Source organism: Ornithodoros turicata, chromosome 1 (assembly GCF_037126465.1).
Source record: "Ornithodoros turicata isolate Travis chromosome 1, ASM3712646v1, whole genome shotgun sequence".
NCBI lineage: Eukaryota > Metazoa > Arthropoda > Arachnida > Ixodida > Argasidae > Ornithodoros > Ornithodoros turicata.
In genome coordinates, this window is record NC_088201.1 from 231659392 (window position 1) to 231674117 (window position 14726).

Here is a 14726-nt window from a genome sequence, read left to right on the forward strand (position 1 = left end):
CAAGGGGGGGGGGCGAACAAGGTCGCGCCCGAAAGCCACGGTCTTGAGGTGATTACCAGGGAAGGGTAACTGACGTATTTTCGTTACCGTTATCCATTTCCGATACCAGCCTTTCAATTTCGTTTTCGTTACGTTTCAGTTAACGTTTCCGGTAATGAAACAGCTGTTAGAGAGCTGCGGGAAAGGGCAGACTGTCAGGCTCTGTCATCACCCTGTTTTGCTCAAGTGTTGCTTCTGTGTCGCGTGCATAAATAACTTTCGCGTCGTTGGGATGCGCACAGCTTGCAATATTTTTTTCAAAGAAATGTAGGAACATATCTTGAGTCAGCATTCATAGCTGGACGCTCTCTGTAGTAAATAACACTGGTGTAGCCACGGTGAAATTAAAAAAAGAAGGAAAACAATAAATAAAAACATATGCTTTTGTGCTCGTGCTATGGTGGAGTAGAGTACGTGGAGTGTATGTTGCGTAAGTCTCATTTGTCGATGTCGTCAAGTTATGACGGCTGAGACGAGTGGGTATAGGTGTTGGATGCGCCCTCGAGATCCAATATTACGCTTTGTTTCCATGCTCACATGTATAGTATTTAGAGTATTACAGGGAATGTTGTCATCAAAATACAAAAATGACATGAACAGCCACTCAAATGTCTTCGCACAACAGGAATGGCCATTACCCGAATTCAATACCGGGCATTAATTTTATTTTCCGTTTCTGTTTCCGGTAATATATGGAGGACTGTGGTGTGCGTTTCCGTTATCGTTACCATCTCCAATTTCGGTAATATATACCGTTTCTTCTTCCGTTACCATTACCGTTACCTTTCTCTGGGGATCACGATGATCCCTGAAAGGGACGCTACTTTTCTTTCAATAGACCTCTACCAGAGAAACGTCATGAAGACGTTGGTAGACGGAGTGAAACTGAAACAAATCGGAAGGAGAGGGCTGGGTTCCACGAACGGGCACTTCTTCGCTGCCTCCCATAGAAAGAAAAGTAGGACCGAAGGTCTCGTCCCTTTCAGGGATCATCTTAACCCACTCAAGACCGCGGTTTTCGGGCGCGACCTCGTTCACCTCTAGCTTCGAGTGTAGTTCAACTCTACCAAATTTGTGGCGCTGTCGACCACTAAGACGTCATCTGTTTACAAACAGGCAGAGGTCTAAATGAGGCAGCGAATACAATGCCCATTCGCGGAACCCAGCCCTCCCCTTCCGATTTGTTTCGGTTTCAGTCTGTCTACCAACGTCATGGTGACGTTTCTCGGGTAGAGGTCTATCCACTGTATAAATCCTAGTTCCGATCTCTGACAGCGCACATTCAATTCGGTTGAACGCGGTTCAATTCGGTTCGGTTTAACGCGATAAAAAATATATATTTTGGTGCGGTCCAGCGAAAAATACGGTTTTTTTAGCGGTCTTCGGTTCGGGTTCAGTTTCGCTTCCGATCCCTCGCATAGACACGCGCCTTGTAGGCACCCAAAAAAAAAAAGGTACCGTTCAGCAGCATAAAGACAGGTTATGATGGCGGCGTAGTTTAACAGCTTGTTGCTTGTAAACCCAGCATAACGAGATATACAGTGGAACCCCGTTAATACGACATTCCCGATTGGTTCTCTTGGTCCCCACCCTCTCTCTCTCTCATATCTTGTAGAGTCACTGAATAGGCGCAGAGTATCGCATTCCTTTTCCGCACCGGAGCTGCCGTTCGGTGTCCGCGATTGGGCCGATCGTGTCACGTGCTTTCTGATCATGCCGTCCATGTTGAGTCCCCTCCGTCCAAAACCGGTTTCCTTGGGTCCCATCTTGTCGTCAGCACTGCAACTAGTTGCCCTTTCAAAAAGACCACTCCATATGACCTCGGTTCAATGCTTATTTTAGTGCTTAGGTTACGTCTAGGACAAGGAAATCGGGAAATAGACTAGGGAGAACCCCGGGCGATGAACCCTCAAGTGGTCCAGATGACCACCGAAGAAAACGCTAGGTCACGGAAGCCATTATTATGTTGCAGTGGGGCAGGCAACCGAGGTCAGAAGAATCCCAGGACAGAAACGGAGCCCAAGAACAATAGCCTGGTTACCAGAAAAAGCATTTGCCAAGCGGAGTTTTTCGGATTAATCCGAATTGCTTAAAGTTTTTTTCGATTTTTTTCGGACAAATCCGAAAACCCGGAAACCTTTTTTTTTTTTTTTTTCACCGGAACTGCAGAGCGTGGCACGCGCAGCATGGACCAAAAGTACCGATGCACCAGCTGAAGCATCGTTCACTGCTTAGCGCCGAAGCAAGAAAGAGTCCGGTATAATTTCGATTGTATAGCTCCGCAACGTGTTCCGTAACGGAATCAAAGTTTTGAATTCAAGGCAATCGGCCATGCTGCTATTGTGCAAAATACAGTCGCCATGATGGAGTTCAACAGCGAAAATGTCTGGATAGCGAGACATGCGGATATGTGAGGCACGATATTTCAATCTGTCCACAAGGCCAGTGTTTATTCCGTAACGCATATGGAACTGTCCATACACATTTGTACAATATTACTATGAGCACCAAGTTCTCCTAAGTCATGGCATTAACTTGGGAAACATTATTCTTGTGCTAAAAAAACACCAAAGCAGTTATGAGTGCATTTCGTTCCTCCTGGAGAGTCACATACGCGTGCTTCGTCAGTGTCATCATCTGATTCACGCAGAGGCGTCGGAAGTCCTTCACGGCAGGGGAGGGGAGTCCCAACCCAACCTAACCTAACCCTACGGGAGAGCACTACGGTGACCAGCTGGACTGAAATCTGTCCCCACGAGTTTTGTCCAGATAGCAGAGGATCCAGACAAGTGAAGAGCGGATCCCTACCCACTCATTTTGGAGGTGAGGGCTGTAACATTTTTGTAACATTTTTGTAACATTTTTGTAACATTTTTGTAACATTTTTGTAACATTTTTGTAACATTTTTGCAATATTTTTGTAATGCGATGTAGTAAAGCACTGCGGCTTGTTCCATCCTCCGTGGAGCAATACAAGATCACCCGTCTAGTGTGGTGTTCCGGTATTAATGTTTAACATGCAAGGAAGTTTCAAGGGGAAAAGAGCACAAGTCAATAGAGATTATATACATTTCTCAGCATTCCTTGCTGCTTTCTGATATACAACATGTTTCGAAAAAGAATGCATAGGAAGAAAATAGACAAAGGATGAAGCACGAATGTAGGAATGTAAGCAGGAATGTAAACCTTCAATTTTTTATATGACTGTGATCTGCAGCAATGTAATCCATCGAAAATACATTTAATACATTAATTAATACATTTAAAACAATGTAAAATCTAAAAGTGGAAAATGAAATAATGTGTTTCGGCATGTAATCGAATCCCACATTGTGATATAGAATGGTTATTAATTGCAAATGAAGGAGATAATATACAGAGCCATGTATTGGGGGAACTCAAATGACAACACCAACACATCTTGCTGCCGGTTGCAGTGTCATGATGTGAGCATGTCTTTGCATTCCATTCCTTCCACATAAACATATACACCCCTATCTCACGGTGGACTAAATGTCCGTTACGAAACTGACAGTCAGCTAAATGGGGGGAGGGGGGTCCCCGAAATCCACCATTAAGAATAAACGTTTAAGAATAAAACATTCAAGAATAATCCGCTTAAAAAATACACGGCGAAAAATATATCTCCTATAATAAATCGCATACTATCCCGCTTAGAGATCACCGTTTAATAATCCACCATTAAAATAAACTGTTTCAAAATCCCCTCACCATCTAGCACGGAGGCGGACTGATTGCAATTTACGCCGTGTTATATCATGTTATGTTAGGTTAGTTTAGTTTGGTTTTGATTAGTTTGGGATAGTTTAGGCTAGTTTGGTCCTGTGAGGTTAGGTTAAGCCCCTTGCTTGCAGTTCACCTTGATTTGGGCCATACCACATGACTCTAGCAACTGTAGGGTGGATTTGGGGGGTTTCTGAAACGATTTATTTTTAAGGATATATTCTTAACCGTGGATTCCTTAGCGTTTATATTTAACGTTTATATTTATATTTATTATTCTTGTGCGTTTACTTTTAAGCGTATATTCGGGGAGATATATTTTTAACAGTGGGCACTTACGCGTTTATTTTTGAAAGATTATTTTTAATGGTTTCAAACGGGATACACCCAGCTAAATGGCATTTGCTTAACTGCCATTTCCAACATGCAGGTATCAGACATGCAGTTAATTGCCATCTCTTGTGGATGATGATGATGATGATGATAGAAATACCTGCAAATGCGTTTGCGCGCAAATTGAATGAACATAAAAATAATGCTCCAGTATGAAGAGAAATCAATTTCACAACATGTCGCAAGCCCTCGAGACATCAAACGTTGCAACAACACAGTTCTGTAGAGAAGGCAAAACGTCTGTGTTTGGAAAATGGCGGACAGACACATGGGCCCTATGATGGACTCTCTGAAACACATGAAACCGTTGTGTGTTCCGGCCACCCTTTTGATGGGTACATATGTGCAAAAGCGTTCAATCACCCTCCTCAATTACAGATGGCGTCTGACCGACGTCAACAGTCAACAAGCTGTTACGTGCCAGCACTCTGGTGAAGAGGCTTCGCCTTTAACGCTCTAAACGTTAGTGAGCTCCTTTAGCAGAAATTGACAGTTAAAGGAGAACAGAAGGCCATCCAAAAGATTTTCTATTTTTGGTGAATTACGAAAGGATGTAACCTGTAAAGGATGCAACGAAAGGATGCAACGTGTAAAGGATGTAACGAAAGGATGCAACGTGTAACTTGTAAAGTATGTAACGAAAGGATGCAACTTGTAACTTGTAAAGTATGTAACGAAAGGATGCAACTTGTAACTTGTAAAGTATGTAACGAAAGGATGCAACGTGTAAAGGATGTAACGAAAGGATGCAACTTGTAACTTGTTTAGGATGTACCGAAAGGATGCAACTTGTAAAGTATGTAATGAAAGGATGTAACTTGTAAAGGATGTAACTTGAAAGGATGTAACACAAAAAAAATTCTCTGTACGCAGCATTTTTCTTGGAATAAAAGGCCCCAAACATCGACGCGCGCATTCCCACTCGACTCGGTCTGCAGGCCGAAACGAGGAGGAGGATTGTGATATCATCAGGGCTACAAGAGAGACCGCGCTCGAATCGGGGCCGCCACTTTTTGCACTTTTTTTTCCTTCTTCGTTTCTACTCCCAGTTTTCTCTCCGTGTAGCAGAGGACGCTTCTCCAAACAAGCAAACCAGTTAGCAGGTTGCGCCGCGATGACGTCAAAACCACTCTGGTGGCTGGTTACGGATGAAAGAGGTGGGCGCGACGCATGCAAGTGGCCAATCAGGAATTAGCCTCGGGTTAGGTACATCCGGTCACGCCAGTTTTTCGAGAGACCCCATAGATGGCGGCACACAGAATTGCTCAGGTAGACGATTTTAAAAAGATGCGCGCGCCACCAAGCAGCATGGGAACTTTGAGGGCCACCGCTCCGTTGTCTGCTTCGGATATGGTTTATCGGATATGGAGCAAGGAGAAAGGCTTTATGAGAACCCCGAACAGTGGAGTAGCAGACGACAGCAGAGGCATTTCTCTAGACCAATCAGCGAGCGCCAATCGATGCGCGCTAGAAGCAGAAGAATTTCATATTTCGATATCGTGAGCCACGTCTTTTCATAGTGCATAATAACTGGAGAATGTTCGTCGACCAGTTTTGTGCCCCCTTTAAAATACGCTCAAAAAAAAAAAGTACCAAAAATGATTGTTGCGCTTTTAAGCACAACACTCATTTTTCGTACTTCTTTTACACCCGGAGTCCAAGTTTGGGTGCTTGAGTACTTGACGTGAAAGTATACTGTGAAAAAAAGTATCGTATTAGCGTGATTCTAATGCGCACCTTCCTGACTTAAAAGAGTGTGCTCCAAGTCACCTACGCGTTACGACCATGTTCAAAAACAGAAGTGCAGATAACAAGATGAAGAGCTTGTTGAAAGTTTGCTAGTCCCGGCGCCACAGACACCACTTACTTGCGGCGATTACCACAATTGCTTTTGTTGTTGTTGTTGTTGTATTGTTTTCTTTTGTTTTCAGTTTCAGAAGTGCTTGATGCACGCGCGACACACATGCTTTAAAGGTACTTTAAAGCAGCCAAGGTCGAACCTATGCAATCAGCATGACGTGAGAGTGCTAGACCCAAACGTTCAGCACAACACGTAATATGCGCAGGAGTTTACTCTAAGTATTTTTAATTATTAAATAAAAATGCAGTGAAGAACGTCGGGGCGACGCCTGGTGGGAAGAAGAAGTCCTCAATTTGTCGAGCAACCCTGTAAACAAGGAGACCGATAAACAGACGGCTTTCCTGTCGGGATTTGCAAATACTACTTTTTGAGAAAATGTAATTTGTGCGAAAGAAGATAAACAAAAGCCGAATATTGCACTCAGTAGCTAAACGTCTATATCTGTGCCTTGTTTCAGCATCGTGGCGCTGCTATCGTACGTCGCTCTGTTCGGCCCAGGGTCGTGCACACGAGACATTTTCGCCGCCGTACTCGGCGGAGTTGGCGTTTCGTCGGTCTGCTTCGCCACAGTGTTGCCAGTAGATTTAAATTTGCATTTTTTAGGGAGCAATAACATCCATGTGAGAAAATTTTGCGGCATTTTTGCTCCTGAGGACGTACACAATTCAGGGCACACGAAACATGAGGTTCCACCTCGACTGCTTTATATTACCTTTAATGGCACACAGGCTACTGCTGAATGCGCAGTGCTGAGCATTCCCTGGTGTCCACATTAGTGGCTGAATTTGCAATCGGACAAGATTGTTTTCTGGAGTTTTGGGGGTCCAACCCTGACTGGCAGTGGTGCAAATCGGAGTGTAAAAAGGGGTTTGTAAATGCAGACCCTTCTTCGAGGAACATACTGTTTTTACGCTCGTCACCTGACCAGATAAAAGAGAGAGCTGGTTGAAGCGGCATTTATGAGAAACTCGGATAGGTGCATCAGCATACGATCGATAGGCATCACAGATAACGAACTTAACAAGATAAGAGACACTTTAAGGCGGTGCATCAGAGCCGGCACTTCGTCGTCTACAATCGAGGGATGGCGCAGCGAGCGAAATGGTTCGCGCAGACACCGCTTCACAACATTTTGGCGCTTGCTTGGAAATGCGGTACCGCTGATGTAACGTCTCCTTATTCTGTTATTTTTGTTTTCTCTTTGCGCGCGACGGGTCAAGCGAAATCTTGTGCAAACATATGACCGCTCGTGCTCACCCATGCCAAGTCCAATACTGTAAACACGCATATCGCGCTCAGCCAGACGGAACAATTAGTGGCGCGGCTTTTGAATGCGCCCAGGCTGTCCAGCTGTCTCCTGAACTTCTTCGTCGATCTGTTGCTGTTCCGTGCTGTGTTGTTGTCGGGCGAAGGGTTAGTCACCAGTCGTTTCGTGTGATTTCGGCAATGCTTTCGCATATAATAAATGAAATTCCTCGTAACACAAAAGACCTAGGTTGGACACGACGCGGTTGAAACACGTTGGTGTCGGCATGTTATAGCTTACCGACATTACGCGGAAATTGCGAAACGAAGCCGCAACCTGTTTTTGTTATTTTCTGTCACTCTGGGCTTACAAATCTCAGACCACGTTGTGGTGGTACAAAACACTTCATTTACTTGCACAGTCAGCGGAAATGAAATAAAACTGCAAAGAGGCTGCATGACGTTTCCCATATCCTTGGACATCAGTGGAGAAGGAGGAAAAAGGCAAAAGAGAAGAAGAAAAGGGAAGAAAAGCAGGGTAGAGGAGAAAAATGTGTCTGCCTGGACCATACAGCTGCTTGGAACGTAAAGTGCGAATGGAGGTTTCCAGTTTAGTCGTCTGTATAATTCGGGTCCGTTGTGCTCATCCTGGTCGTCACTAACCACGGCCCCAGACTTCGCCCAAGCACAGATCAGCATGCCGCGAACTGGGTCTCTGATGTCCCATTCGTCTGGAAGTGACCTTCAGCTCGTGGTTCTGTCAGTCTGGATCTCGGAGTGAGAGCATTTCATAACAAATTGTCATTGTGAGTGTCATCTTGCCTATCCGCGCAGGAACTTCCAGAAATCCTCTCTAGCTTTCTTTTTCGTCCTCGTCGTGGCTGCCGACATCACGACCTTGTCTCGATTAGCAAAAAGCACACGGCACACTGATTACAATTGTTCTGGCCTGGCGTACTTCCTTCTGTGATCGGGAACTCTAATTCGCATGCTTCGAGGATAGCGAGGGTCAACAAGCTCTAGCAGGAGGTAGTCGTTATAAATTCGCGCAAGGTACACCACCCTTTTCTCGTTCCGCAAGGCGTCGTCCAGTACCTACAACGAAGAGGCAGTACTGCCGGTTGGTTATACGTCGAGTTGGCCGTGGATCTGGTACCGGTAGACATGCGTGCACTTCCACAGACCGCACTTCCTCAGTTCCGGTACGTGACTCTGTCCTGTACGCTTGCAACCGTCCGCCAGTTGGTCCTGATATTTCGCGAATGTTCCGGTCACTATACAAGGCATGTTCAGCGCAGCACGGAACTGAGCATGGGCTCAATATCGCGCTCCACTAGAGAGGACTCCCAAAACTACAGCGATGTTCACGTCCATATGATCTTGTCCGATGCTTGGTGGACGATCAGTGTCAGCCACACCCTTTAGTCTTTACATTTTGCACTGCAGCGTTAGTTCACTGCGCAATCCTTTTCTGCGTTCAGAAACGACTTTCATGTCCGCAAGTGCACAACAATGGGTGATGGTTTCCGAGCGCCTTTAAGCTACTGAACAGGTGCATTAGTGACAGACAGACGTAACTAAAGCCCACAATATTCACATGTAACTAAAGCCCAAAATACTGACATGTAACTAAAGCATTTGTAGAGTGGCGCATTCTGCGTACTCTACCAAAAAAAAGACGCCGTAAGCCGCTTTCTCCTTTCTTGTTTCCACCGGAGGCTAAGCGACTGCTCTATTGTGTCTTCCTGTAATTCGGCATGCTCCTCCTTTGAGAGCCCAATCAATTTTTTGTAGTCGATGCATGCCGTTGCGAAGGACGTTGGCTCCATGTCTGGTCTTTGCGCTTGTTCCCCATAGTCAGCAATTCGGCGCTCGGGCTTCTTACGCAGGGCTGGAAGGCTGGCCGTCTTGGCTTTGGTGTTGAGACGGCGCTTGGCCCTTGCCTTTTCACGTGCATTACAACGTTTTTGAAGGCTCAAAGTGTACTTCCCTGGCTTTGTTTGACACAACTCCTTCTGCACACGATGATACAAACCTTCACGTGAGTTCACTGATACGGCTGCGGCAAATGCGCGTGTTTGGTAAGACCGCCGCTGACAGAAGTTGATCCGCTTTCCCCCAACAAACTTCGCGATAACGGAATTGAAGTGCTCGGCGGCGTTATTGTCAACATTCATCAACAAGCTGCGAGCATTGCCTGCAACACGACTTAGTGTGATCTCAGTGACTTAGTGACTCAGTGATCTCCAGTGTGATCTCAGTGCGCAACCCTGTCCTGCACTCATGAATTATTTCCTTGTCTCAAACAGCCAGAAGCTTTCGTGCCTGTCCGCAATAGCTTTGCTTCAAATGTTTCCTTTATGCGATAGCTGACTGGTGCTCTGAATTTTTTCTTGCATTCCTGTTTTTAATACACAATTTCCAATGAAGTGAGGCTAAACGCGATCGTCCCGGCGGCGTTATATGGGGGAATGACATGCCACGTTCATGCCCTCCCCCCCCCCCCCGAGAAAATAAACATCGATGAATGAACAGCTCATGTATAGTATAGTCCGTTCACGTATTTGCGGCAGGGCTAAGCTGCGTGTGCTCGTGCTCCTGCGTCACAGTCAACGTCGGCCTCGTCGTCTACCTGCACGTGCAGCGGTATAGCATTTCCAGCGCTCAAATTGTTGTGCCTTGTGACGATACCCTCCATGGGAGATGGCAGCACTGCGCTGCCCATTCTGAAGCGGCGTACTCCACGGATGACCATACCTGACAAAAACTAGTGTGCCGAGTCAACGGCTTAACATAGATGAAATCTTTTTGTTGGTATTGGTTCTTGATATGTTTTTCTAGTGCGTGATCGAGCCAGATTTTCGATTTTGGGCGGCTCTATTTTGTAAGCGGGCGGAATCTCGAAATATAGCTTTTCCCATACCTTTCGACGACGATATAAAAATTTCTGAGTCTAAAACGCCAAATCTGCTTCGATCATGCACTAGATCTAAGCATCCTCTTCCATTTAAAAGCAGTTGCACGGAGATCAACCAAATTTTCGCGGCGCTACGGGAGTTGAAAAATGTATGGGGATTCCCATAGAGCGTCGGTGGTGATGCACCGCCTTAAAGCCAGGAATTGTTACGGGAAACCAGAATTCTATTGCAAAAGGAAAATACGTGCGGAAACAAAATATTTTCGTTGCGGTTAACAGACACCAAAACCGAAACGGAATTCAAAAGAGAGTAACCATACCCGAAACATATTTTTCTACCCCAGTTAGGCCTGAACAGAGAAACAGGAAACAAACAAAAAAAAAATACATTTCAGAGGGTGTCCTTTTATCTGCAACAAATTTGCAAAGGGGAGTTGCACGAGGGCGGCTTTACTTTAGGCATTGGAGTACTCGACGGGCCCGCTACCAGGAAACCGATTTTTTTTTGTTAAATTCGGGGACTAATTAACAGATATGTTCTAACCAACTTTTTAGTTATTGACTTTAGAGAGCGCATTGCAGTTGCAATGTTAAAGCATGGTCACCACATGATCAGCTCCAACCTCTGATGAAGCAATAAAAAGTAATCTCAGCACGTGCTTTACACCTAAGTAGTTCGCCTCGGCCGTACGCTGGAAGGACAAAGTAATCACCAAAAGAGCGACGGAGACATCAATATCTCCGCCCGCACTTAACGTCACGGAAAAGCATCATGGGCAATGTTGGCAAACCTTTATCGCGGTATATTTCACGATTCTTGTTTCGTATTTTTTTTCTTTTTCCTTTCTTGAATTAGTTCATATTCATATATATTCATATTCATATATATTCGTATATCATCATATATTCATATATATTAGTTCACTTCCTTTGAAGTATGCACAAACAATGAAGTATTTGGGTTTGTACTTCAACTCCGATATGACATGGAGCACACAAGCTTCGCATGTGTGCAACAAACTAAGACAAATTTCCTGTTTATTATTTTCTCTGAGATATGTGTCTCCCCTCAGAGTTCGCAGAACTATTCTTGATGCCCTAGGTTACAGCGTACTCCGCTATGGCATTACCCTTTTTGGCCATTGTAGTGAAACTTGGAAGACCAGAATGAATGGGATCTTGAGGAGTTGCTTAAAGAGTGTAGACTACAAAAATTCAGCTACAAACGTCTCTTACGACCTATTCCGACGTCTTGGTTTCCCCTCATTCTTTAACCTTTTTAAATACGTCGTCACTTTAAAACATTTTTGGGACCCCTCATATAGGACCCCGGTTAGCGAATGCTGCCCTTCTAGACGCAGGCGGGTTAACTTTGTTGTGCCATTTTCACATACAAAATATGGATTCTGTCGCAGGCAATGCTGCGTACCTCGTATCTTCAATGAACTCCCTGTTGACATTTTCTGTTTCGAATCTAAGTACAAGCTAAAAAAAGCCCTACGGAAACTTTATTATAGGATGTAGTACTTCTATATGTTCGTATATTGTCAAACTGTATGCTGCTGATTGCCTCAGGCCCAGTGCCACAAGCCTTTCGGCTTAGACGGGCCTGTTTTGTTATATATCTATTTTGCTTTCTTGAATAAAAATTATTATTATTATTATTATTATTATATGTTCGCAGTCGTTTGCCGTATCAAGGTTGATCCTCACTGGTGCGTTTTCGCGCACAGGCATCCGTTCCGTTGGCACGCGTCCTCAGTGCTCAACGCAGCGCAATGCGTTGACAGGTTCTCACTGCCACGGTCGACAGTGGTTGACACATGTGGCGGACGAAGCGCACCAACGTGGGTCCAGTGCACAGGGTTCGGAAAAACCCGGGTTTTTTTTTAAAAAGCCCGCCCCAGTGGGTTTTTTCGGGTTTTTCGGGTGGGTTTTTCGGGTGCTGGGATTTTTTTTTTCGAACTGCTGCATATGACACGCAACAGCCGTCCTCCACCTATTTTTCATGTTTCTGGAAGAAATAATTGTTTGCCGCTGTAGAATTTACGGTAAAGGAATCTCCGAAGCAGTCGTCCCTTTTCCTTCTTTTCTTTTTTTCCCTTCGTTTCTGTATTTCACCCGCGTGTGGGCTTTATTGGGTTTTTCATCCCGGGTGGACCCAAAAAAACCCGGGTGGGTTTTTTTAAACTGGGTCCATTCGGCGAACCCTGCCAGTGCATGCCCATACAGCATAGACGAAGGCACTACGATTGAACATCGTATTTTCAAAGCGTTTTGGTTGTGTGCTGTGATGCCTCGATATGAAAGATGCGGAAACGGTCACGCTCAGCGATGCTTTCGCTGCATTTCTTGTGGCCCAGTATTCCTCGCGCTATTCTTTCAGCAGAAGAGAGACCAGAACACACGTTCTCACGCTGCACTGCATTTTTATAATCTAGCCTCGTCTTGTTACATCCATTTCGCTGCATTTAATGCACTGCAGTGCCAGTATGGCAGCACCACATACACAAAACCACACAACATTGCTCCGTTGGCCGCCTATGCTGTTTACCTACCAAGTACAAGCTCCGCATGCGTCAGGTTCGCCGCTCTGATTGCTCTCCTTGCTGCGTAGAACGCACTGCTGTGCGGAAAAAGTTGAGCCGTTGCGAACTCTTCTACGTCCGTGCGTAGGAGCTCTCCGTTAGCCTGTTGTCATGGTAACTGACGGATACAGGCCAACGGAACGGATGCCTGTGCGTCAAAACGCCTCAGTAAGGAGCAACCTTTAGTCATTTCATCCTGCTGAACACGGCTCTTGCCCCTCCCCACAACGATAAGCGCTGATCTGTAGTGGTGATGCGCAAAGCTCTTTGCAAGCAAAAAAAAAAAAAAGAAAGAAAGAAAACAAAGATCGTAAAACATTACGTCCTTCTGTGAAGCTAAATGAGGACGGAAATATCGACGTCACCGTCGCTCTTTTGCCGACCACCTGAGGTGCGCAACAGGCGGCAGAGTTCCCGTGACGTGTCCGGGAATGGAACTCAAAACGCAAATAGCTGAGGCACAAAAAAGAGAAACGGAATATCTACTTCAGGAGCGGGAATGCACACCGATACCTCGAATACCGTTCGGAGACGAAAACTAACCAATAAGCAGATATCTTCGGATATCGGAAACGAAAACATTATTTCGGTAGCAATCCCTTGTTCCAGGCTTTAGGGCCAGTCGAAATTCCGTCAATTACCAAGGGCAACATGCCCGCAGTTCTACATGAAACAAAAAATGCTGTTACCTCAAGTAAGCCCAACGCTATAATCGGGTTTTTGTCGAGACAAGACTGGTGAGAAATTAGTTACAGGAGTGTGATGCAAAATATAACTACCCAAGCAGTACATAATGTTGGACCCATATTGGCTGGGCACTAACGATACGGGTCCAATATTAGACCCTTTTTGCCAGGATTTCTCTGATATTGGATCAAACTTGGCAAGATGGGGTTCCATATTGCCAAATTTGAACCAAGATGGGAAAATCCTTGCAAGTTTGCCCGGTTTTCCCGAGTTTGAATCAATATTGAATTGAATTGAATTATTGAATGTTTATTTCATCAAATCTTTTGTGATGGGGAAAACTGAAAAAAAAAGAAAAAAAAACCTACAGCTAGCTTGACTAGTTCCCAGCTCCCGAACACTTGACATGCAAGAAAAAAGAATTGATCCGAGCATACTTGAGCATACAAGCAAGAGCGAAGACAATAGCAGAAAATTTAAGAACTCTTTAAAAAGACAGGTAAACGGTATGATGATGATTGGCATCCATAGTTGGTCCGGACACGCGGGACGTCCCAGTTAATTTTATGGCGAACATTGTAGGCAGTTATATTGTCACGAAGCGAAATGGGCCGGCGAGTCGTCTAATAAATAGCGAACGGTTTATTAAACTGCTTGGTAGTAAAAGCACAAGAGTGATAGCTCTCTGAACACAACTGAGTCCAAAGAATGAGTGCTCCAGTCTGGAGCGCACAAGCATTTAAGCGTCGCGCCGAAAAGTCTAGAAACAGCACGTGCGTTTGCCAGAGAGCAGGCGATGAGCCTGGAATCTTCTTGCTTCTTCTTCATCACGCGCTGGGATGAGATGTATCGCTTCGTGCCTGCCCTGGAAGTTTCTCGAAGATTAACCGTGACAATAGTTCGTCCTAGTTGAATTAGTTCAAAAATTAAGGAGTATCTGCAAACATTTCTCTGTAAACACAGGAGTGTGTGTTCATAGAGACAAAACACATTTACAATATTGTAAAGTTGAAAAAAAAATATATGGGGAACATGGGGAAATATGGGGAAAATGTCGGCAACATGGGCACAATATTGCGTGTGTACACTCCATATTGTCTGCAGATGCAGAAAATGGTACGTCTCCTTGTTGGTATACTTGTATGAAATGCCCGAGCAGCACGGAAAGGCTAGACGTTGAACGAATGAAACGCCCAACTCAATGTGTCGTTACTTCCAAGAACCTCCCGCAGATGAAGCACATTATTCATGA

At 45.0% G+C, this 14726-nt stretch overlaps 1 protein-coding gene across 1 annotated transcript in view; it reads right to left on the bottom strand.

Annotated features, from left to right (window-relative positions):
• Positions 1-10007, bottom strand: part of LOC135395992 (HEAT repeat-containing protein 3-like) — a 37857-nt gene extending 27850 nt beyond the window's left edge. Inside the window, exons 1-2 of the mRNA XM_064627075.1 lie at positions 9915-10007; positions 9088-9297 (exon numbers count right to left, since the gene is read on the bottom strand). Coding sequence (XP_064483145.1) covers positions 9088-9297; positions 9915-10007 — 303 coding nt within the window. The remainder of the gene's footprint in view (positions 1-9087; positions 9298-9914) is intronic.
• Positions 10008-14726: the final 4719 nt, after the last annotated feature.